The sequence below is a fragment of the Eumetopias jubatus genome, unplaced genomic scaffold (assembly GCF_037043125.1).
Source record: "Eumetopias jubatus isolate StellerSeaLion01/CBP00866 unplaced genomic scaffold, mEumJub1_p1.0 scaffold_12, whole genome shotgun sequence".
In the NCBI taxonomy this organism is placed as follows: domain Eukaryota; kingdom Metazoa; phylum Chordata; class Mammalia; order Carnivora; family Otariidae; genus Eumetopias; species Eumetopias jubatus.
Genome location: NW_028274818.1, coordinates 65,980,374 through 66,007,181, shown reverse-complemented (window position 1 = coordinate 66,007,181; position 26,808 = coordinate 65,980,374). Strand labels below are relative to the sequence as shown.

At 37.3% G+C, this 26,808-nt stretch overlaps 1 protein-coding gene across 4 annotated transcripts in view; it reads right to left on the bottom strand.

The window, feature by feature from the left end:
- The window catches only part of CDC42BPA (CDC42 binding protein kinase alpha), a 350,267-nt gene that overhangs the window by 175,994 nt on the left and 147,465 nt on the right, over positions 1–26,808 (bottom strand). For all 4 annotated transcript variants that reach the window (XM_028111910.2, XM_028111911.2, XM_028111912.2 and 1 more), the window contains exons 6-10: positions 21,094–21,187; positions 9,899–10,099; positions 7,843–8,091; positions 5,900–5,979; positions 3,803–3,969 (exon numbers count right to left, since the gene is read on the bottom strand). In XM_028111910.2, the coding sequence (XP_027967711.1) occupies positions 3,803–3,969; positions 5,900–5,979; positions 7,843–8,091; positions 9,899–10,099; positions 21,094–21,187 (791 nt within the window). The remainder of the gene's footprint in view (positions 1–3,802; positions 3,970–5,899; positions 5,980–7,842; positions 8,092–9,898; positions 10,100–21,093; positions 21,188–26,808) is intronic.

Here is a 26,808-nt window from a genome sequence, read left to right as displayed (position 1 = left end):
TAATTTTCAAACTATACTACAAAGCTACAGTAATAAAAACAGTATGTTACTGGTACAAAAACAGACATACAGACCAGCAGAACAAAAGAGAGAGCTCAGGATCAAATCCTGGCATATATGGTCAACTAATATTCAATAAGGGAACCAAAAAATACCCAATGGAGAAAGGACAGTCTGTCCAACAAATGGTGCTGGGAAAACTGGATAAATACATGCAGAACAATGCCAAGTGGGCCTCTCTCATGCCACTCACAAAAATTAACTCAAAATAGATCAAAGACTTAAACATAAGACCTGATAGCAAGACTTCGAGAAGAACACATAGGTTAGAAGCTCCCAGACACTGGTGTTTGCAATGATATTTTGGATATGATGCCAAAAGCACAAACAACAAAAGCTAAAATCAACAAATGGGACTACATCAAACTTTCAAAATCTTCTTTCTGTAAAGCAAAAGAAACAACCAGCAAAATGAAAAGGCAACCTACAGAATGGCAAAAAACTTCTGCAAGCAATGTATCAGATAAGGGGCTAATATTCAAAATATATGAAGAACTCATACAACTTAATGACAAAAAAAAATCCAATTTAAAAATGGGCAGAACTAAATAGATACTTTTCAAAAGAGTACTTCAAAATGGCCAACAGGCACATGAAAAGATGCTTAACATCACTCACCTCAAGGAAATGCAAATCAAAACCACAATGTCACAATGCTCATACTGTCAGAATGGCTATCAGGAAGAAGGCAAGAGAAAACAGGTGCTGACAGGGATGGAGTGAAAAGGGAACCCTTGTACACAGTTGGTGGGAATGTAAACTGGTCCAACCACAATGTAAAACATTATGAAGTTTCCTCAAAAAATTAAAAACCAATCTGGCAGATGATCCAGTAATGCCACATCTGGTTATATACTCAAAGGAAATGAAAGCAGGATTTTGAAGAGATATAAGCACCCCCATGTTTACTGAAACATTATTCACAATAACCAAGATATGGAAACAAACCAAAGTCTATCAATGGATGAATGGATAAAAAAGACGGGGTATATGTACACAACAGAATGTTATTCAGCCACGAGAAAGGAAAGAGTATCCTGCCATTTGTGACAAAATGAATGGATGGACCTGGAGCACACGATGCTCAGTCCAACAGAGCAAGACAAGCACTGCATAACATCACTTATATGTGAGATCTAAAAATGTCAAACTCATGAAAAACAGAGAGTAACACTGTGCTTACCAGGGGATGGGGCAGGAGTGGGGGCACGAGACTGATGTTGTTTAAGGGTACCAACTCGCAACAAGTAGTAAAGAAGTCACAGAGATCTACTGCACAGTGTCATAAATACAGATAACAATGCTGTCCTGTAATTACTTATGTGCCAGAAGTACTAACCATCACTACAACAATCTTACTACAGTATATAAATGTACCAAATTAACAAGGTGTACATCTTAAATTTATACAATGATATACGGTAAATATATTTAATTAAAAAGTCAAAAGAAACAACTTCACAAAGAAGAAGGAATCCACATGCAGAGATCATAGCAACTTACAGAAAAATGGAAAACTGTCTGTTTTATTGATGTCTGTAGTTTTTTTTTTTTCTCTATGGGGCCTCTAAAAGTATAACAGCAAAATTTTATTGTTGTAAAACTTTGATTATTTCTCTCAAGAGTTACAAGCTATTTGATTATTTATACAAACATTCCTTTGTTCACAAAAGGAGTAAGTAAAATAAATTGTATGTTATGTCCCTTACTCTGAAGAAAATAAAAGAGGAAAGAGGGAGAGTAAGTGGAGATAAAACAAGAGTATGATGTATTTTTTAAATTTATTTATTTTTAGATTTTTTTAAATTTATTTTTTGACAGAGACAGAGAGGCAACATAAGCAGGGGGAGTGGGAGAGGGAGAAGCAGGCTTCCTGCAGAGCAGGGAGCCTGACTTGGGGCCCGATCCCAGGACCCTGGGATCATGTCCTGAGCCGAAGGCAGATGCTTAATGACTGAGTCACCCAGGCGCCCCAAGATTAGGTTTTTAATAGAGTGGTCAGAAAAACCTCATTTCAAGGTAACACTCAAGTAGAAACCTGAAGGAGGTAAGGGAATGAGTCATGTGAATGCCAAAGGAAGAAAATTTAAGGCAGGGCAACAGTTGACACAAAGGCCCTGAGGTGGGGACGTGCCTGGTTTGTAGAAAGAACAGCCAGGGAGCCCAGGGTGGCTAGAAACAGAAGGAACAGTGGGGGAGGCAGGGGCGAGATAAGGCAGGGAAAGCAGCTAGAAAGCGGTTACAAGAAGGCGGTGACAGTGGTGGTGATGTGAGTGGGGTGATGGCCACACAGTAATGGGGATATTGGACTCCCAATCTTCTGTGATGGCAAAGCTGCCCAGGTTTGCTGACGGGCAAAATGGGAGATGTGACAGAAGGAGAGGGCTTAAGGATGCCTGGAAAGTTGTAGTTTTGAGCACCTAAGAGCCTGGACTGCTCTGGAGGACCCTGACATTCACAGGTCAAAGAGTTCAGGAGAACTCAGGAAAAAGACAGAATAACTGGTTTATGAGGAAAAAGAAGACCAGGAGATTCAAGTGTCCCAGAAGCCAAAAGAAGAGTTGTCAGGAGGGGGAATGGTCACCTGGGTCAGATGCTGACAGGTGAGAAGCCCCAGTCTGGGAAGCAGGACTGCTGGGCTGCTGGGCAGCACACAGTGGGAGTGGACTCGAGATCCACACTCGTGAATCTCAAGTGGGATCAGTCAGCACCCTGCCTGTCCTAAGTATGTTACCTTCAGCCACACGGAATGCAGGTCAATAGGGCTGGGGTTCTGGCAATGGAGTGTGACAGACTGAAGTCAGAGCAGCGGATGTGAGGATCTGAGTAAGGGCTGGAGTATGACTGACCATGGAAGGACGGAGTGTACAAGGCACAGGGTGAGGGGGACAGAGCAGGTAACAGTGGAATGGAAGGAACGCAGGAGGCACCAGAGGGAGTGAACTAGACTACTACGAACAGGAGATGATGCAGGGTTTGCTTGAAACTGAGATTAGAGGCACCTGGGTGGCTCAGTCAGTTAAGCGTCTGCCTTCGGCTCAGGTCATGATCCCAGAGTCTGGGATCGAGCCCTGCACACACAGGGCTCCTTGCTCAGCGGTGAATCTGCTTCTCTCTCTGCCTCTGCCGCTTCCCCCTGCTTGTGTGCTGTCTCTCTCTCTGACAAATAAATAAATAAAAACTTACAAAGAAAAAAGACTTAAAAAAATACAGAAATTGAGATTAATAAAGAATTCTGGACACTGTAGTCTCAACACAGGAGTTGGGTGAGGTCGGGTGGAGCATAGGATCCTTGGATGTGTAAGAATCAAGAGACCAAGAGAAGTCAGAACAGTAGGAGGTTTGCCAAAGTGCATTTTACAGTCACCAAGTATCACACCAGGAGTGATGTTGCAGAGGACAGTTTGCCAGCACTTTCAAGGCTGACGAAATAGGACAGTGGTCCCCAGCGCTACACTGGGATGGGAAGGGCTCCTTTCCCAAGAGCAGCCCCATCTCCTTCCCAGATGAGTTCACGTGTGCACAAAGGAACCCGTGGGGAAACGAATGCTGTCGGGGGGATTGTTAACATCGTGAGTCTACATAAACAGTATTATTCCATATTCCACATGAGTCTTCAACTGGATTTTTTCCACTTCATACAAAAATTTCTTTTCAAGATAAAACAACTCCTCATAATCAATAGTTCTTCAAACTCTGAGTCCAACTCCAAAAGGGAAGATACCATCGTTAACTATATTACCTTGAAGCTTTCTACTCAGCTCAAGCTTTTCCTGTTCGAGGCGCTTGATTCTCCTCTCGTACGCCTCGGTTGCCAGGTTGTTGTCGAGAGTCCTCTGGACACTGACATCAAGGTCCAGGGACGCAGGACCGGCTGTGACACGTAAACAGCTCCGATCAGAAAGAACACTGAAGAAACAGAAAAACGTGAGTTCATGTGGAAAAGAAAGTGAAGAAACAGAGAGAGCCTTCTGCAGCTGTCTATTTAAAACATGGATTTCAATATCTAGCTACAGTTAGCCGTCTAGGGTGATGGTAAAACACACTGCTTACAAATCTCAACACACACCACTTTTTAGAAGCATTTTTTTAAAATGTCCCAATTGTCTTGAATTTCAATAACCACAAATTATAAAATGATATTTGCTGAACAAAAGGTGACCACCTAAGTGAAACAGTAGTCAAAAGCACACACCATGGTCCTGTTCGTCAGAATCTGGACTCAAAAGTGAAATGCTTCTTTTAATTCAATACAATTTAGCTAAAAATATTTGAAGTGTTGGACATTCAGCAGTGAGCAAATTCGACACTTGCCCATGAAGAGCTTATGTTCCTATGATGGAGACAGAAACAAACGAGATAAATAAGTACAATATTCAGGGCATTAGGCAGTGCTGAATGCTAAGGAGAAAACATCAAGCAGGAAAGGAAGAGGTGACATATTGAGGGGGAAGAAATAAAAATCCAGACAAAGTGGCCAGGAGGCTATCACTCAGAGAGGAACTCTGAATAAAGTCCAGAGGGAGTAACCGGGGGGGGGAGAGCATTCCAGGCAGATGGAACAGAAGTGCAAGAGCACTGAGATAGGAGTAGGCTTTCTGGCCTGGGACCGTGCCAGAAAGGAGCCATGTGTGCCTGGAGCAGAGTCAGCAAGGTTAAGAGTAGCAGGAAAGAGAAAGTGAGCCAATCATGCAGGGTCTTGGTAAGAATGTTGGTTTGGATTAAGATATAAGCCACTGGAGTTGGGGGACCGTGGCGATAGGTCTGGAACAGGGGAGTGACACGTTCCGACTTATCTTTTAGCAGGACCAGACAGGTTCAAAGAAATCTAAGAGACGAGTTTATAAACATTTGAGTAGGTGGTTCAGAGAGGTTTTAAGTAGGACAGAGCAGAGGGGTCTCACATTCAGGAGTTGCCAGTAAGTATGGGGGAGTGAACCACAGTATAAGTGGAAAAGGTCCCAAGATAAAGCCGTGGGGCCCAGGGAGATTGGGAGATCAGAAGGCATCAGCTGCAGAGGCAGAGAAGAACTGGCCAGAAAGGTGAGAAGTCAGGCAAGCACCCTGGAAGGTAAAAGACAGAAGTGCTGTGATGGGAAGGAGCCATGACGCACAAGATGAGTGCAGACACGAGACAGGACCGACTGGGAGCCCCCATGGTTCATCTGCACAGGCAAGCGCTCGGGGCCAGAGGCAGGCAGGCGGAACCGTGCAGAGGAGCATGTGAAAGCTGCCTGCGTCAACCTCTCCATGCAAGGAGAAGTGAGCTCATCAAGGGAGAGCAGGAGAGTGGGCACAGGACCGAGAAGGGTCCTGGAGATCGGTAATCATGACCGTGGAAAGTGAGACCAGTGAGAATGGTCAGATGCTTTTCTTTGGACGCTGTGAACTGCACAGGAACTTGAACAGTAATGATGATATCAATTCAACAAAACCATGAAGGAGAACAGGAGGCAGTCGAGAAATTGAGGGAGGGCACATAAGGAGTGAATATAATCATACTCTGCTTACACCGGGGAAGGAGGACTGGGAAGCAGTCTGTGAAAACAGGGCTGGTCCTGGCACTTGGCACGTGGAGCGTATTTGCTCAAACGCAAGGGACTCTTCCAACCCCTGCCCCAGTGCTGAGAGAAAGACTCTGAGCTCTATTTCTCTCCAAAATGACTTAAGATTCTATGTTCTATTCGTTAGCAGAACATCTAACTTTTTCCAGCAGTAGCTTCAGCCTCTATTTTAAATTTTTTTTGACTTATAAGGCTCTCTCATATATTTTTTTAAAACTTCAATTCATCTTAATTTGCTTTAAGTTGTCCAAATTATGTTAACTTTTCCAACTTACCAGCTACTAGTATATGTGAAACCAACAAATGGCAGATGGTGCCCAGAAAATGCAGTATGTGTGGGTGGGGGCATCGTTTCCTGAAGGAGGAAAGAACATCTGGTAAGAAATAAATAACTGAGACCTGTAGGTTGGCCTATAATAGTTACTATCAATAGGAAATACATGGCTGTTCAATGAAGTGTGGTGCAGATGCACAGTGATCTAGAATCCAGACAATGAACACTGCCACTGTAATATTCTAATAAAATTAAACTCCAGGTGGAAAATCTGACATTGAGAGCACAGTGATTATTCAGGTATGCATATGTGCAGATTTGCCTCATCGCTAAAAATTATTTGTAACCCAAATCAATATTCATAGTACTTCTGCAATCACTCGCAGACATAGGCAGAGTAAAAAAAAAAAATTTGAGCTGCTCAGTGCCTAAGTTTCCAGCTGAGACTGAACAAGGAGACGCTCTGCCTTCTTGTTTCAGCTCTGATACAACAAAGAAGTATTCCTTCCAAGGTCTGCATGTGCCACGTCTTTCACGTTTTTCTGCTTTTTATGGGCGACTGTGTTGTTTAAAATGTCCTCCAACCATAGTGCAGAAGGGCCATCTAAATGGTTTCCAAGCAAGATGGCTGTGATGTGCCTTACAAATACGTATGTGTGTTAGAGAAGCTTTGCTCAGGCCTGAGTTACACTGCTGTTGGCTGTGAACTTGCTGTTAATCAACAATATATATTCAATAAGGTGTCTTTAAAAAGAAACATACATAAAACAAGGTTATGTACCGACTGGTTGAATGAAATGACCAGAGGTTCAGAAGAACCTAACCCTGAATTTCCCCTAAGAAATTTCCCCGAGTTCAATATTCATGAATACAGCATACACAGAAACTTTATGGAACATATAACTACCATAATCAGAATCGACTGTACTACGTATTTAATTTGGAATGACGCAAATTTCTGTTTACAGTAAAATGTAATTCTTACGATAAAACACTGATGAGGAAAGTCCATTTAATTTTTTCTTGGAGGCCCAGAGAGGGAAGCATAAGAAGTCCTTACCTGCCTTGCCCATGCTACCTCCTGAACAGTGAAAAGTGATAGAAAATCAATATACAAATTCTTAGTGCAGAATTAAAACCATAAGAAATAAAATAATGGGATTTTAAAAAGTTCAAATTAAGAAGGCTAAAAAGGCAACCTCCATAAAATTTTATGTTCTTACTGCCCTAAATTGTAACAATGTAACCTAAAGGTGTAGAGCAAGGGTTGACGAACTATGCCGGCCCACAAGCTAAAAGTGGTCCAGTGTTTGGCGACTCTGCTGGTCTGCCACCCGCCTCAAGGGAGGCTACAACCTCAGGATAGCAAGGCTGTAGATTCCCCCCCGTGCCCTTCACTTCCTACCAAGTTTGCTACTTTTAGTGGCAACACCACTGGGCATGGGGAGCTCTCCAGATCAAGTCAGTCTCCTGCCAGCAGTGCCACGGCCCCAACCAGGCCCATGGAATGGGGTGGGGGCAGTTTTTAACCACAGTTTCTCATGAATAAATGCTTCTCGATTTACTTCCCTTGCGTTGAGTGGTCAAGCCCCAAAATGGTTGTTTTTGACAATTCTGTCCAGTATCATGGAGCCTTTTAAGGAGAGATTTGCCAACCTCTTTACTCTGCCATCAAAGTCCACTTTTTTAAGCATCTAACTTCTCTGTCCTAGGAAACCTCACGGCGTAACTCATCTCATTAGTCAACACGTGAAGTTTAATTTTGCTCCTTGTCATGAATAAACATGTTCACCTCAGTGAACTCTCTTAACTTCTCAATAAATGAGAGAATAAATACTAGAAGCCATGATAACTGTCTGACTGGTAATTGATAAGGTCCATACAATTGCTTCATAACCACATTAAAAAGAGAGGGACAGAACTTCTTCGCAATGTCATACTTACAGAATTCTTTAAACAATCATCATCCACATCAAAATTCGATGTATCTGTTGGGCTACTAACTTCTGGAATATAAGGTGCTTCACAGTTTTGAATATTATCCCAATCAATTCCATTGAAAAATGGGTGTTTCTTAAAGTCTTCTATCCCATTTTGACCAAGTCGGTGTTCTCTGCTGCAAATGAGCCTTCGAATAAGATCCTTAGCATTTTCAGACACATCAGTCACTTGAGCTGGAAACTGAAACCTCTCCTAGACAAAGAACAATAGAAACAAAACATAAATCAGTATTTAACTCCCTAAATAGGTTGATTAACATTTATTTTCTTAAAAATGCATTTTAAAAATGTGTAATAAGTGTACACTAGTGCAGAGTACTCATATTACAAGAAAAAAAGAGCATTTACCTAAAAGAACTTTTAATTTTATACGACTTAGTTACACATGCACTGTAGAAAGAATAAATTAAATGCTAAAATACCTTAAACTGCTGTCAAAAGAAAGGGAACTTATTAAAAGTAGAATCTGACTCAACATTTCAGTAGAGTGTCTATGACTGACGATGTTCATATACGCCACAAACTAAGCATTAAGTAACAACAGCAAACACCTGTAAAGAACAGACCATGCACTTGGCACTCGTGGAAACACTTTATTCACTTAATGCCTATAATCCTCACAGCAATCCTCAAAGGCAGGTGCCACTATTATCCTGATTTTATAGAAGAGACCCAAAGGCCCAGGGAGTTCAAGCCAGTTGCTCCCAGTCACACAACTAGTAAACAGGAGAGCTGGGATTTTGGAAGAGCGGCCTGACTCTACAATCCGTGCTCTGAGCCACCACGTCACAGACAACGATCTCTCTGAAATGCTACATGTGGTCTTTACAACTCAGTAGCTGGCTATTCCCTGTCTTCCGATTCTCCATAACTAGTTAGATTATCCTTGCAGCCAGGCAGAAGAGCACCAACTCCACACAAGAGCATCAACTAGTTAATATATTCGTGAAGCAACTGATCATAATGGTATCACCCCCTTTTATGGGACATTCCCATTCCAGGTGTTTGCAACTGCTCACAATCTTCTGAAACCAATCAATCAGAACCTTCCTCTCTTTATTACAATTTATTTCTATTTCACTGGGAATTAAATGGATTAAGGCTCTATTAATTTGTTTCTGTGGTGATTCTGGATTGTTTTCACTGTTTTGATGGTAAAGAAGACTGGAATATCCTTGTACAAACATCTTGATTCGACTGAATATTTCCTTAGGGCAGATTCCTAAAACTGAAGTTGCTCAATCCAAAGTTCTAACCATTTTTAAGGCTCTAGATGCATACTTACAGACTTGTTGACAGAAAGATTACATCAATTTATATTCCTATCAACAATGTCTAACAATGTCCATCTCACTGGATTATTTACAGTACAGTGTAATTTTTCTTTTCATCTTTGCCCAGGGGAAAAGGAATATCTCAGTTTTATTTTGATTTGCATTTCATTTATTATGGCTAAGGATGAGAATTTTTTATTTTTTTAAAGATTTTTATCTATTTATTTGACAGAGAGAAAGAGACAGCGAGAGAGGGAACACAAGCACGGGGGAGTGGGAGAGGGAAAAGCAGACTCCCCGCTGAGCAGGGAGCCCAATGCGGGACTTGATCCCAGGACTCTGGGATCATGACCTGAGCCGAAGGCAGAAGCTTAACGACTGAGCCACCCAGGTGCCCCAGGGTAGGATTTTTTAAATGCATTCTAGTCATGAGTACACTTACAGTAGTAAGGATATAAATTATCTGCTTACCAATTTTGTTATTCTACTGGAGAGACCATTTAATTTCCTATTTATTAGCATTGCTAATAAAATACAGGAGAAGGTAAGAACTCATAATTTCATGTACAATTTATGGATTTTGATTATTCACTTTTGTCAGGTCCCCTATTAGCATAGGAATTAGAATGTTGTTTTTAAAAAAAATTCTTTACCTATCACATTACTTTAAATTTATTGTATATATCATTTACCACATTCAATTGAAAAATAGTAAAACATACTAACTTTATGATTCATGATTTTTCCATACGTCTCCACCAGAGATTCTGCATAAAATGGTGTTTCTCCATAAAGCATTTCATACATACAGACCCCCAGAGACCACCAGTCACATTCAGGCCCATATCTCCCTTTCCCATCTTCCATGGCTTGAAGGATTTCAGGAGAGATATAATCTGGAGTTCCAACAGCCACTGAGGACTGGACCTGAAGAAGTTCACACATTTTTAGTAATCTATTACATTAGAAACAATTAACAATTTTTAATTAAAAATATTTACACTTACTCACATATACAACAGACATTATTTCAAAACTACAACTTTGTCATTACCTGAATTTAGCCTCCTTGTACATATAAGTTAAATTGTATATAATCTCCACACTAGTAGTCCTCCAGATTTCATAATACTATAGAATCTTTATTATTGCTGGTACTTCACTGTCTACATTTAAGGTAACAAAATGATTTGAACACCACAGCCATTAAAAACAAACTGAGTATTTAGTACAGAACATCCTTATTATTGATATTACTAACCAACACATTCATATAAATAATGGAACTAAGAAAATTCTGCAATTTGTCAAAGGAAAAAGCCTGAAAAAAAACAGGCCAATACTTATTAGCGACCTGGAAATTATTTTAAAACACCTTAATTCAAACCTAAGGAAATCAATATTAACAATGTACTGCAAACTACTTATTAATTTTAAAAATTACAAAGGGGTTTGAAACATATTCTTCAAAAAATAAAGTCCCAGTAGAGGAAAATAGTTGGACATATAATTACGGCAAGTTAGAGCTAAATAAGAAAATAATCACTAAAAATGATCCTGGGCACACACACATCTTATAAGGTACTCTGAGGTAAAATAAAATTGTTTCTTTGTATGTTTTAAAGAAGCATATCAAAAAAGAACATGCTCAAGGTAGAATGATGTTAATATTCTGGATTTTCTAGAAAAAAATATTCTTAGTAATCATTAGAATAGACTTCCTCTTTGATAATACTGAGAGAAGGTAACTTGAAACTCGTGTACCTCAAACTCTTAAAAATACTAGATAAAATATAACAACCATTTTTGTAAACATATAAATGAGCTCTTAGAGAAAAAAGAAATTCTTAGGGGCTGGTAATCAAATGTTTGAGAACCAGGGTGATACTTGTTAGAGCAGGAATGGGGCTGGGGAATGTTGGTTTTCATTTTCCACGTACTTGGATTTTAATATATCCATGAGGACAAGAGGACAGCCCCCAGCTTATATGAAGTTTGAAGCAAGAAACCACCCCATATAATAGCCTTTACTCTAGAGGGTAAGCGAAAAGGTGAATTATAAAAATATGCCACTCAGAGAAAGATATTTTATCTATATTGATTGTGGCTGAAATGTGAACAAAAAAATTGCTCCTCCTAAAATTCATCACTTTCAGCCACATAGTCCCAGCAGTGGATATTCTAAATCATAGTGCTTCTGTGGTCCAGAAGTCCTCAGGCCAAGGAATTGGCAAAAATACTGGCACCAGGCGAGGTGCACCCCAAAAACCTGGCATAACAAATTCAAAACTACTACTATTCAAAATTCAGTCTTTTATAGGACACATGATCAAACCTGAGCACGTATAATTCTCACACATAATAGCCCACTGAAGATGAGCTCACAATCCAAAAATACAAACTAAATGAGGAAACAGTCCATTACAAAAAAAAGTCAGAAATTGAAGCAATATAATTAGACCCCTAACAATGATCAATTCTACTTCATGAAATAAGTATGTTTAAAATGATTAGAGATGATTTAAAAAGTGAAATCATAAGAAAAGAAAGATTTATAAAGTGAAATGAAGTCCTAGAAATGGGGGGAAAAAACCCAAAAAGCTAATCCTTAAAATAAAAAAAAAAGCGAATAGGTAAAAGATATGAAAAGATAAATAAAACCCAGATCCACTTCTGTACACACCGCAGTTGAACTGCAGAGTACCAAAGGCACAGAGATCTTCAAAACAGTAAAGAATATAAAGAGGTTGCCTACCAAGGCATGGCAATTAGACTGACAGCTGAATTATTAGTACTGACACAGCAGTCAGAAGAAAATGGAATTGTATCTTCAAAGTGAAAGACAAAATAATTGTCACCTAAATATGACACACAAATGAGGGTTAAATATAGACATTTTCACACAAAGAGTGAATGATTTTCCATGTAGAGACTCTTTCAGATAAACATAAGGACGCACCTCAGGAAACAAGAAATTTAATGCACACGGAAGAATGTGATAGTAGAAGCAATTGTGAACAAAGGTATTAGTAAACTTTTACATAGTCATTAATTGGATAAAATAATGACAAGGAGGAAGAGGATGAGGAGTAGGAAAAAGAGAAGGAGAAAGAGAGGTAGCAGAGGAGGAGGGACAACTATTTAAAGATTGAAAAATCAGATGGAACTAAAATACCAGAAAACAGTAACATGTTACCAAGGGAACAATTAGGATTCAAGTGGTTGAAGTTTCTTATTTTCTCATCTTTATTTTTAATTTACTTTTTAATTATTATTTTTACTTGTGGTAAAATACCCATAGCACAAAATTTACCATTATAACCATTTCCAAGCATACACTCCAAGGGCATGAAGCACATTCATGCTGTGGTGCAACCATCACCACTATCCCTCTCCAGAACTCTTTTCATCTTGCAAAACTGAAACTCTGCATCCATTAAGCACTAACTGCCCCCTGCCCACCCCCTGCCCCATCCTGGGCCCTGACAACTACCACTGTACTTTCTCTCTGAGTCTGACTACCCCAGGTGCCTCAGAGCCATGAAATCATACAATATTTGACATTTCGTGTCTGGCTTAAATCACTTAACATTTTCAAGGCTTATCCATGTTGTGTCATGTGTTAAAATTTCCTTCTTTTTAAGACTGAATAATATTCCATTACATGTAAATACCACATTTTCTTTATTCATCCAACTGCTGATGGACACTTTGGTTACTTAAATCTCTTGGATATTGTGGATACTATGAATGTGGGTGTACAAATATCTCTTTGAGTCACTACTTTCAATTCTGTGAAGCATATTATATACCCAGAAGTAGAATTGCTGGATCATACAACAATTCTATTTTTAATTTTCTGAAGAACTGCCATACTGTTTTTCAGAGTGGCTACAGCATTTTACACTTTACATTCCCACCAACAGAGCACAAGTGTTCCAATTTTTTCACATCTTCACCAACAATTATTTTCTGTTTTATTGTGGGATTTTTAAAATTTTTTTAACAGTAGCCACTTAATGGGTGTGAGTGAGGTAGTATCTTTGATTTGCATTTCCCTAATGACTACGGACATTGAGCTTGTTGGCCATTTGTATATCTTCTTCGGAGAAATGTCTATTCAAGTATTTTGCGCATTTTGAATTGCTCTGTTACTGAGTCGTAGGTAATCGTATTAACACATATTCTGGATAGTTAGCCCCTAATCAGACATATGATTTGCAACTATTTTCTCCCATTCCATCGGTTGCCTTTTCACCAAGATGACTGTGTCCTCCAATGCACAGAAATTTTTAAAGGTGGTGTAGTCCTATTTGTCTATTTTTCCTTTTGTTGCCTGTTGTTTGGTGTCAAATCCAAGAAATCATTGCTAAACCCAATGTCATAAAGCGTTCCCCTATGTTTTCTTCTATGAGTTTTATAGTTTTAGCTCTTATATTCAGATCTTGGATTAGTTTTTCGTTAATTTTTGTATATGGTATAAGATAAACTGAGTTTCTTGTTTGGCTAAGGAATATAGTGGAGAAACTGACTCTAGACTTTAGGTAAACCTTAAGTGTTAAAAATTTAAAGATAAACATTAAAATAATTGAAATAGAATGTATAGCTTCCAAAGACATTAAATAAAAAGAGAAATTAAACTACACTTGACCAAATAAACAGCAGGCAGGAAGGAGGGGGGGGAAGCATGCATGCAAACAAACAAGCAAAAGCTACAGTAAATAGCACAAGATCAGATACTAAGAATAAATATAAATATATTGATCATCATGAAATTTATAAATGGATTAAATTTACCTATTACAAGATAGCGTCATCACACTGGATGACAAATAAAACCAAAATGAACAAATATTTTTAAAAATTAGCAATAATCTGTTTAAAAGGGATATACCTAAACATAGGACACAGAAAGGTTAAAAGTAAAAGGATGGAAAAGATACATCAGGCAGATGTTAAAAGAAAATTATGGTAGCTATATTTCTATCAGCTAAAATAGACACTAAAGGCAAAATCATTATTAAGATTTTTAAAAATTCATTAACATAATTGTAAAAGAAAATACCCTGGAATAGCAATTCTGAATAATATACCTAACAACGTAGCTACAAAAGGGTTGTGAAAACATTGATGATTACAAGGAAAAATTAATATATTCAGTATCATAGTAAGACTTTTAAAATAATAGATGATATAGCAGAAAGAAATAAAACTGGTAAGAATATAAAAAATTTGAACAAATTAACAACTTCAATCTTATGGACCCACATAATAACCTGCATCCAGAAATTTAAAAGAATGTATTATTTTCAAACAAACAAGTAACATTATAAAAACTAGCCTGTTATAAAGCAAAAGCAAATCTTGACAAACGCCAGAAAAAACTGATATCAAACAGACCCACACTCCAGTAAAATAAAACTAGAAAGAACCAAATAAATAAGTAAATACTACACTAAAGATATTAAAAGGCAGATATCTAAATAATCAATGGTCCACAGAAGTATTCTAAGTAAAGTTGGAAAATATTTAGAAGTGAAAAATAGTAAAATGCTCTATATATCAGAACTGATGAAGGGAAAGAAAAGCACAAGCAAACATTAGGATTGAAAAAACAACAAAACTACACATGTAACAGAGATTTTAAAGCTAGGAAGAGTGCAACATGAACATTATACCAACAAAATTGAAAACTCACAGAAAATAGACAATTTTCATAGAAAAAAAATATAACTTACCAAAACTGACTCAGGAAGAAATAGAAAACCAAACAGACCTATAACCATTAAAAAATGTGAATCAATAGTATAAAATCTACCTGGAAAACAAACCACAAAAACAAGAGGAACACAAAATCAAACCAAGGTAAAGGTGATTTAAAGGGGCACGTTCTGCATGGAGCACTGGGTGTTATACGTAAACAATGAATCATGGAACACTACATCAAAAACTAATGATGTAATGTATGGTGATTAACATAACATAAAAGTGAGTTCTACCAATTTCATAAGAAATAGATAACCTCTGTATTATATAAACTGTTCTAAAGCCAAAATTGATAAGGGGAGAGAATAGGACTACCACCTGTCCATTTTATAAGGCTAAGATAGCCCAAATACAAGAATCAGACAAGAACAATTTGAGAAAGAAAATCATACTGCAATCTCAGAATGGTCAACTCAAGTATGACTCTCTGGTAACAATCCAATATAAAATATTAGCGGAGTCAATCCAGCAATTTGTTCAAAAATATCAATACATCTTCATGATAGAGTTATGTTTGGCCAAAGAATGGATGATTTAACATTAGATAATCTTTGTCATTCATCAGTTTAACAGATTAAAGGAAAAACACCCTAATACCATCATCTCACTGGATGCAGAAAAGTCATTTGATTACAACAATAACAACCATAACAACATATTCTATGTTAATAAGAAACAGATATTTCATAATAAGAAACAGAAATTTTCTTAATCTTGTAAGGAATATCTACCAAAAACTTACAGCAAACATCATACTTAATTTGAAACTACAGAAAAAAACACCATTAGCATCAAGAACAAAGCAAAGAAGCTCCCTATTACCATACGTCTTTAATATTGCACTGAAGGTCACTGATTACATATGGGGGGAAACAGCATATGTAAGCATTTGTTAAAGACAAAACCTAAAGTTGATCATTATTTGTGGATTGCATGATTGTCTTACAAAACCTAGAAGAATCTACAAATTATTTTGAACTAATAAAAAATTTAGTGAGCTTGCTAGTTTCAAGATGAGTATACAAAAATCAACTGTGGTCCTAAACAAAAGCAACAACCTATTAAACTGAAAAATTGTAAAAGTTATCATTTATAATGCTCCAAGCCCCAAAAATCCACAGTGCACCTAGGAACAAATTTAACAAATAAAGGTAATGGGTTTACAGTGAACATGATTATAAAACTTCAATAGCAGACACAAAAGAAAACCTAAAACAATGGAGAGAGACACCATCTTTATGGAAGGGAAGATTCCATGTTATAGACATAAATTTCCCCAAAATTAACCTCTAAATTCATTGCAGGTCTACAAGCTTGTTTCTGAAGGGGTATGTGTGTACATGTATGTATATAAACCAATAATATAATCCTAACAATCATATGGAAAAACAAATGGCCAAGAATAGCCAAGACAATCTTAGAAGAAGAAAAAGAATTATAGCAGGACATCCTTCCCAGAAATTGACTTCTTATAAAGGTGTAGTGATTAAGATGGCACAGTTTCAATTCATACGTGAGAGCCAAAAAGCAAGTTGAGACTTGATTTGGAAAGTCACAAAATCTGGGAAAGGCTAAAATTAAGGGAGTTGCCCAGGTGATAAATAAAGATCCATACAAAGTCATATAATCATAACGTTTCAGAACACTGGGAAAAACAGAATATCCTAAATGCTTCTAGAAAAGGGGGGAAAGGTTATAATAGAAGAATTGAGATTTAGAGTGGCACCAGATGTCTCAACATTAAATTAGAAGACAATGCCATGCCTGCTAAATTCTAAGAAAAATCATTTCAAATTTGTAATACTATGCTCAAACAAACTATCAATCAAGTATGAGGGTAGAAGTGAAAGCATTTTTCACACGTACAAGATTATAAAATATTTACTTCCATTAGAACCCTTCTCAGGAGCTACTACCAGATGAAGAGAAAGCCAGAAATGGGAGCCAGGAAACAGCGGATCCGCTGTTGGACTGCCGCACAGTGAATCCCACGATGAAGAGTAGGGTAGTCCTGGCATGACTGTGCTACAACCAGCCAGCAGAACAGTCTGGATGAGAAGGGAGAAGGCAAGACTCGAGCGTAGCTCTCTCCAAAAGGTAAATGGGAACTGCTAGGTTACATAATGTCTGAGAGAGAAAGGAATTATGGGCTGGAAAGTTGGGGGATAAACTGGTGAGAGTTATATAGAAAACAAGGCAAAGTGGTCACTTACACCAAGGACAACAAAAAGATGTTCAAGAAAAGAACTGTAATTAAAATAAACTGCATGGCCAAACTATGAATAATATTTGCATAGAGTCATAAAGAAATGAACATGATTTAAGGAAAGACTTACACTAGGAAGACAGAAAGTGTATGGGTTGGATGAGACAGTAGGAAATTAACAGGTAATATCTAGAATGAAATAATCAAAAGACAGTAGCACAAGTATGAGAACAAGAAATATGTAAGTAAAGGAAACAACAGGACAAGCAGCCACAAGTCTCTAGGCGTCTGCCTCTAGCAGTAGAGATTTGGAGGCAGGAAGAATGGGACAAAGGAATGCTGTTTTTATGCTAAGCCTGCTTAAAATATATATAGATAAAAAATAAAATATATATTGATTAAAAAATAAAAATGGAAATAAAACAAGTAAAAAGGCTTATTCATTATAATTTTCTAAATGGAGGATAAACATGCTAGTACGTCCAGGAAAATTATTTTGAGATCATCAGTAAAGAACAAACAACTAGGAAGACACGCCAGGATTTCAAGGAATAAACTTGATCGTGGGTAGCTCACACAGACAGAAACGTCCTCATTGCATTCTGGAATGCCCAGGGAGCTGGAAGGCTGCCTATGAGACTCCAAGAGAAGAGCCCCAGCTTTGAGTCTAAGGGGCAGGACTCGGGGAAACACCAGCTCTTCCCCTGGAATTCTTCTTCACTGTAGCGCTCTGCTCTCCAGAATTCTGACCCAAAACTTCCTGATGCCACAGCCTCCCTGACTTGAATCTGTGTCTTCTCAACTCAGCAAGTTCTCCCTTCTTGTATCATACCTGCCATTATCGGCTGCCCACTTCATACTTCAGAGAGACACAAGTGTCCCCAAGCAGTGCAGTTCCATAGACACATTCTAAATTGTGTTACTGCCCTCAAATCTTTTACTTATAAATATCATAACCCCACGTGACAGCATGATTATTTTTGCTTTTCACACTCATCTGGCTTTTATGTAAATTTTGAAGAAAAGATGAGTCTTTTTTTTTCTTTATCCTACAGATCTTATTTATCATATCTGATATTCTTTATCCTATCAATCTAAGTATCCAAATGGTATCATTTCCTTTGGATTAAAGAACATTCTTTAGCAACCAGATTAATCACTTTCATTTAACTGAAAATGTCTTTTTTTTTTTAATGTTTTATTTATTTATTCATGAGAGTCAGAGAGAGAGAGAGAGGCGGAGGCAGAGAGAGAAGGAGGCTCCCCGTCTAGCAGGGAGCCCGATGTGGGACTTGATCCCAGGACCCTGGGATCATGACCCGAGCTGAAGGCAGATGCTTAACCATCTGAGCCACCCAGGCACCCCTGAAAGTGTCTTTTATTCACCTTCATTTCTGAGGAATATTTTTGCTTGACATAGAATTCTTGGTTTATAGATTTTTTTTTCTCTTTCAGCACTTTAAAGATATTATTTCTGATGAGACCCCTATGGTTATTCTTACCATTTTCCCGAAGTATATAACATGCTTTTAATTATGGCTGGTTTCCATTTTTTTCCCCTTACCTTTAATTTTCAGGAGTTTAATTGTGGACAGGTGTGGTTCCTTTTAACCTTGAGGTACACTATGATTCTTACATTTGTATTTTTCATCATTTTTGGTAAGTCTGAGCCATCAATCCTACAAATTCTTTCTACTCTTGTTTCACTCTCTTCTCCTTCTAGTATTCCAATCATAAGGAACCCTGGGCCTGAATTTATTTTGCTTCAATCTTTTCCTCTCTGTTCTTCAGACTGGATCATCACTATTGACCATCACTATTGTCTTCAAACTCACTGGCACTGTCTTCTCTCATCTCTAATCTGCCATTAACCTACTCCTGTGAGTTATTTCTTTTTTTTTTTTTATAAAGATTTTATTTATTTGACAGAGAGAGACACAGCGAGAGAGGGAACACAAGCAGGGGGAGTGGGCGAGGGAGAGGGAGAAGCATGCTTCCCGCGGAGCAGGGAGCCCAATGTGGGGCTCGATCCCAGGACCCTGGGATCATGACCCGAGCTGAAGGCATACGCTTAACAACTGAGCCACCCAGGCGCCCTGAGTTATTTATTTCTATTACTACACTTTTCAAGTTCTTAAAAGGTCCATTTGATTTCTTTTCCCGCTGAGATTCCTTATTCGAGCCATCTTTAAGACTGTATTTTGATTCTTTAGACATATTTATTCAAAAAAACACATTGATGACAGCTTCATTACGTCTCTTGTCTGCTAAATCCAACAACTGTGCTATCGAAGTTTCTATTGACTACTTTTATTTTTTAAGTCTGTATCACAATCCCTACCCCTATCCCCATTTTTATTTGGTCTGGTGATTTCTAATTAAATGTTGGTCATTGACAGAAAGATATTATAGAGAGTATGGACTCTGTTATCTTCCACTGAAGATGTTAATTATTATTGAAGCAGATAAAAAAAATACTGCCTGATCTCTTTAAACAAGGGTTACCTTACAATTACAATCTTTGGGGGCAGATTTGTAGAAACTCTAAAATTCATCTCAACCCCCTTGACTTGGAGGACCACTTTCAAACTCAATGAATTTTATCAGGACTTGGATTTAGAATGTTACACAGGTTTGGAGTAAGTCTTACATGTTATAAAGGTGTTAAATAGCTCCCCAGGGCCGAAATTCCAGTGTCCCCATGTACTGTCTCTTCTCCAGCACTGCTTGATTTCCAGTAACCTGTTCAATTTTCAGATGCACAGCATCTATAATTTGGTATGTCTTCTGTCTTATACTGCATATGTACAGTACAGGGCCCCATATCTTTAGGCCCTCTCTCTGAACAACTCCCTCCTCTCCAGTGTTAAGCACTGCAGACTAACTAACTCAACTAACTCACCTCTAAATGTCTTCCTCCTCAGCTCTGTATGACTACTACCCTCGGCTCTAACTCTAGGTTTCTGCATCAGAGCCTGCATACAGTCCCCATCCTGGGAAACTGTAAGGTACATCTCATGAGTTCATTTCTCTTAAGGTAACAGTCTTATGCTGCCTGCTGTACATTGCCTGAAAACAGTTGTCCCAAATATTATGTACAATTTTACAGTTTTTTATAGTGAGAGGACAATTTGGTGCCAATTACTCCTTTCATCATGGCCAGAGGCAGAAGTCATATAATCTATTTTTTTAAAGTTTATCTCCTTAGGATAAATTTTCAGAAGTCAAATTACTGGTCCAAAATAATATGACATTTTCATGGCCTTTGGAATATATTAAACTAAACTGCTCTCCAAAATAGTTTCTGCCAAATGAAATTACATATATTTGCACTTCTGCTACACAGTCAAGAAGATGAAGTAAAACCAAACAAAACAGGGAATAAAATTGGGGCATATAAACTTTTAAGTTTATATGAGGGATCTAGGGTTAGTAGAAGTAAACCAAATGGGAATATGAAACTAAATCCACATAGAGGATGTTCTGATCATTCATTTGTTGAATATTGTCCCTCAAAAAAACTAGACAACAAGGAAAGAAAGATAAAAAAAAAATAAAGGTGAAGAAGGAGTCACATTTTCTTCTTCCATGTGGGCCTTATTTTATCCACCTCTCTTAAACTGTGAAAATATCTCAAGTACAATAACAAACAGTTCAGCTAAAGAAAAAAACCAAACAAGGTTCTCATAAAAGACACATCATATCAATCTTAACATCATTAATATAAGCAGTTAAAAATGGCACTGGACTTTGTAAACAAACCCTATTATGAATAAGTATCCCTAATGCCACTGTGGGAAAAGGTGGAGCATAGAAAGACAAATGGATGGATGGATGGATGGATAGATACTTAGATAATATAAATAGATGGTTTCCAAAACAGATAAAGAGGACAAGTAGCAAGGGAGATATCTGTGGATAAAGTGACTTGAGATTTATCTTTATTTACCGTTCCATCTTCCATCAGCTTCAAACAAGAACCAAAATCTGCTAATCGAATATGTCCATTCATATCCATCAATATATTGTCAGGTTTGATGTCCCTGAAAAGACAGACACATTCAATTTTTAGTTGGGAAAAATAAATACAACCATTTACTTGGTAAGATAAAAATTTGTCTGAAAATCTCAACTTCTTTTAAAATTAATACTCTAAGAACACATACTTGACTACATTTTGGGTTCAAATCCTGGCTCTGATTCATATGGAAACTTTCTGAAACACATGCACTTTCAGTGTTCTGGAGATAAAAAGCTTTTTGGCAGTTTTTTGTCTTTTTTTTTTTGAGGGAGAGAGCGCGCATGCCTGCGCGAGTGAGTGGGGGTGGGGCATAGGGAGAGGGAGAAAAAGAATCTTAAGCTGAGCATGGAGCCCAACACGGGGCTTGATCTCACAACCCTGAGATTATGACCTGAGCCAAAATAAGAGTTGGACGCTTCACTGACTGAGGCATCCACGTGCCCCTTCCTGGCAGTTTTCATTCAGGTTAAATTAATTTAGATTTGCAAAGATTCCAGTATGACCATGGTAGGCCTACTTTCTGTATACAGAGAAGAGCCATAATTATTTGATATATACAAAACATACTATTCTCTAGCCCATGAAATTGGAGAAGAAAAAATATACTTACTCCCTAGACCTTGAACGTAAATGTAAATAAATAAATGTTCGATTACTTTGAGTCAAAGTAATTGCAAAGAAATTTCTTCATAAAGCTTATTTGAAATACAACTGACACAACTGCTTAGTAGTGATTTATGTTATATAAAGCTATTTATGGATGTTAAGTCAAAGGCTTGTAAGATATACAAATCTAATTAACAACAAATTAAATCACACCAGTTTTTGTATTTGTTTCTACATCTGAATAAGGAAAAGGGATGCAAACTTCGGCAAAATACATAAAATGATTCCTGTAAAGACCCAGCAATGTGTTTTCTAATCACAATCTAAAGATTAATTCTGAAAAATTAAGAGATCAAACCTTCTCAACATATTCTACATGTAGAGGAAGGAAAAAAATTATCTATGAACATCATATAATCCAAAAGAATTCTATTACCACGTGGTTAGGGTCACCTTTTTTTTTTTCCATCTCTTTCCTTATTTATTTTATAACTGGAAGTCTGTACCTCTTAATCCCATTTATCTATTTCATCCATCCCCGACCCACCTCCCCTCTGAAAACCATCAGTCTGTTCTCTGTATTTAAGAGTCTACTTTTTTGTTTATTTCTTTCCTTTTCATTAGTTTTGTTTTTTAGACCTACATATAGATGAAATCACATGGTATTTGTCTTTCTCTGACTTACTTCATTTGGCATAATACTCTCCAGGTACATACATGTTGTCACAAATGGCAAAATCATATTCTTTTTATGGTTAATATTTCATTGTATATATTCCATATACATATATGTATGTATGTATGTACACACACACACACACACACACCCCTTAGCTTCTTTGTCCGTTCATCTATCAATGGATCCTTTGGCTGCTTCCGTATCTTGGCTATTGTAAATAATGCTGCAATAGACATAAGGGTGCATATACCTTCTCAAATTAGTGTTTTGTGTCTTTGGTTAAATACCCAGGAATGGAATTACTGGATCATATGGTATCTCTATTTTTAATTTTTTTGAGGCACTTCTATGATGTTTTCCACAGTGGCTACACCAGTTTATAATCCCACCAACAGTGCACAAGGGTTTCTTTTTCTCCACACCCTCACCAACACCTGTTACTTCTTGTCTTTTTTGATCCTAGCCATCCTGACAGGTATGAGGTAACATCTTATTGTGGTTTTGATTTGCACTTCCCTGATGATGAGTGATGTAGAGCAACTTTTCAGGTACGTGTTGGCCATTTTGAAGTAGTCTTTTGAAAAAAGTCTATTTAGTTCTTATGCTCATTTTTTTATTAGACTGGTTTTTTGCTATTATGTTGAGTTCTTCATATATTTTGGATATTATCCCTTTACTGGATATATCATTTACAAATATCTTCTCCCACTTAATAGGTTGCTTTTTCATCTTTTTGATGGTTTCCTTCACCATGCAAAAGCTTTTTGTTTTGATGTAGTCCCAACAGTTTATTCTTGCTTTTGTTTCCCTTGCTTGAAGAGACATATCTAAAATAAAGCTGGAGGTATCACAATCCTAGATTTCAAGATATACTACAAAGTTGTAGTAATCAAAACAGTATGGTACTGGCACAAAAACAGACATCAATGGAACAGAACAGGGAGCCCAGAAATAAACCCAAGCTTATATGGCCCATTAACCTATGACAAAGGAGGCAAGAATATACAGTGGGGAAAAGACAGTGTTTCATAAATGGCATTGCAAAAACTGGACAGCTACATGCAAAAGAATGAAACTGAACCACCTTCCTACACCATTTACAAAAATAAACTCAAAATGGATTAAAGACTTAAACGTGAGACCTGAAACCATTAAACTAAAAGAAAACACAGGCAGTAATTTCTTTGACATTGACCATGGCAACATATCTGTAGGTATGTCTCCTTAGGTAAGGGTCCTTTAATTTAACCTGAATGATACCACTTAAGGTCTCTATGGCTCCATTTTCCCATCTGCAATAAGAGGATAATATTATTGAAGTAATTTCTGTGTTGTACATCATGAGTTGGCAAATGTTGACTTAGAGGCCAAATCCAGCCCACTGACCATTTTTGTAAATAAAATTTCATTGTAAATAAAGTCACATCCATTCACTTGTAAAGTATCATCTATGGCATGGGGTGCCTGGGTGGCTCAGCTGGTTAAGTATGACCTACAGCAGCTTTCTCACTACAACAGCAGAGTTGAAGAGTTCTGACCACAGACAGTGTGGCCTTCAAAGCCTAAAATATCTCCTGTTTGGCCTTTTACAGAAAAAGTTTAGTGACAACTCTTGAAGATGACAGATGACTGCTCAACAGAGACAGGCAGATAGATGGACTGAAAACAACAACTTTTATAGGAAATTGGCTTCATTATCCTCAATGTTTGAATTTATCCCACTTTCAGAATGGTGTGTTAAAAAAAGATTTTTCTGTTGTTTGGAAACATCAAAGAAGTATACTTTAGTGCTGAAAGGAACCTTAGAAATTACCCAAACCATTTTTAGAGAAGTATAAAAAATGATTCTATTCTTTATTTTAAAAAATATCAAGCTGTATAGTCACTACACATACTGCTATCGGCATATTTCTCAGATTTTAAAGAAGACTAAAGGAATTACAGAAAAGGAAAAGAGTGAAAGGATTCATAGTCATCAATATTTTAGGCTATTTTAAAAGTAGGAAATATTAAAATTTAATTAGACAAATAAATTATATCTATATTATAACAAATAATAAATAATGAAATGGAAAATATTTAACAGGATAGAATTGACGCTCCCTATGTATCCCTTTACCTTTCCATTTCTCTCCTTCATCCACTCCCCACAGGTTAGCAACCACTACCCTGGCATTTACTATATCCATACATATTTTATATTATTAGTACATATATACAACCATAAGACTATGTATTTCTCTGAATGTCTTTAAACTTTATAACTGATGTCAAACTGTGTGTACCCTTTGAAATGTCGTTTTATTCTAATACTGTTGCTAAAACATGTTACCCACATTGATACACATTGTTCTAGTTTGTTAGATTTAACTGCTACATGGAATACTTTCATAGACCAAATTTATCAGTTCTCCTGATTATAGAATTTAGTTCTTAACAATTTTAGATTGTTGATTATTTTGCTATCACATAAAATTCTGAAATGAATATTTTTACTAATGTTGCCTAGTGCTCATCTATGAACATTTCTCCATGCTGTACACCTAGAAGTGGAATTGCTATGATGAAAGACACGTGAGTCTTCAACTTTACAAGCATGAGTGCCACTAAGGTTAAGAATCTTTTTTTACATTATCACTAGTCATCTCACATTCTTCTTCTGTAAAATGCCAGTTAATATCCTTTGACATTTTCTTTTTTTAAAAAGATTTTATTTATTCATTTGAGACACAGAGATAGATAGATAGACAGAGAGAGAGAGAGCATGAGCAGGGAGAGAGGCAGGGGGAGAGGAAGAAGCAGGCTCCCCCTGAGCCGAGGTGGGGCTTGATCCCAGAACCCTGGGATCATGACCTGAGCTGAAGGCAGACGCTTAACCATCTGACCCACCCAGGGGCCCCTCCTTTGCCATTTTCTTATACTGTGTGTGTGCTGTTCGTTTTTTGGGTTTGGGTTAATATTCAGGAATTCTTTTTACTCAAGCTTAGTTTACATGTGTTACAAATCTCTTCTCTCAGCATGTGGGCTTGTTTTCTCACACTGTTTATAATGTCTTATTTGTAAAAAAAAATTATTTAAGGTCAATGTAGTCTTATAATTTACAATTTTTGTCTTTTTCACTATTTTCAGCTTTACTGAGATATAACTTACAAATAAAACTGTCATATATTTAGAGTATACAACATGATGATTTGATATACATACACATCATGAAGGGATTCTCACTGTTGAGTTAACACACTAATCATGTGTTCTTTTGTTTTTGGTGGTGTTTTTCGGTAAAACATTTAATTTCCATTCTCTTAGAAAAGTTCAGTTATACAACATAGTTTTATCAACTATAGTCACATTATATATTAGCTTCTCAGACCTTATTCATCTTTTTTTTTTTTTAGATTTATTTACTTAGGGGGAGAAAGGGCAGAGGGAGAGGGAGAGATAATCTCCAAGCTGACTCCCCGTTGAGTGAGGAGCCCAACACAGAGCTCGAACCCACGACCCTGAGACCATGACCTGAGCCGAAATCAAGAGTCAAACGCTTAGCCTACTGAGCCATCCAGGTGCCCCAAGACCTTATCCATCTTATAATTGGAAGTTTGTACCCTTTGACCAACCTCTCCCTATCTCCCCAGCCCTTTGCAACCACAATTCTACTCTCATATTTTGTGGTTTGTGTCCCAGGAAATTTCCCTTACCTTCTCCCAGAGGTCATACAGATAATGTCCTATATTTTCTTTTATAAGTTTTAAAGTTTTACTTTTCATTTCAAGTCTTTAGTCTCCCTGGAATAAATGTTTGCATGTAGTATGAGATAAAGGCCCATCCCATTTCTTTCTGTCCCAGCACCACTGACTGAATGACATCCTTTCACCACTTAGCTTGCAAATCAAGTCGGTCTGTTTCAGAAATTACTAAAGCAATCTCCCTGAACAGCTTTCAGGGTAAAAGGAAGCCTATGAATAATCACCAGAACAACAAGCATAATCTGGAACTGATCTAGAGAAACTGAGATACATGATCATCCTATGTATACGCCTATACCTGGACCAATACCACACTATTTTAATTACGAAAGCTCTGTAATAACCTCTCTACACCCGCAGATCAGGTTTTTAAAATGTCATGGCTCTTCGAGACGAATGCTAGGATTAACTTAATATGTTCCATAGAACACACTGAGATTTTGATGGGACTCACAATGGTTTTATATATTAATCTGAAAGAACTGATATCTTTATAAGAAGACTCTTCCCACCCATGTATACAATGTATCTTACTTATGAATATTCTTTTATGTCGTTCAATAATACTGAATGTTTTCTGCACAGAATTACTTATCTTTTCTTAACTATGTATCT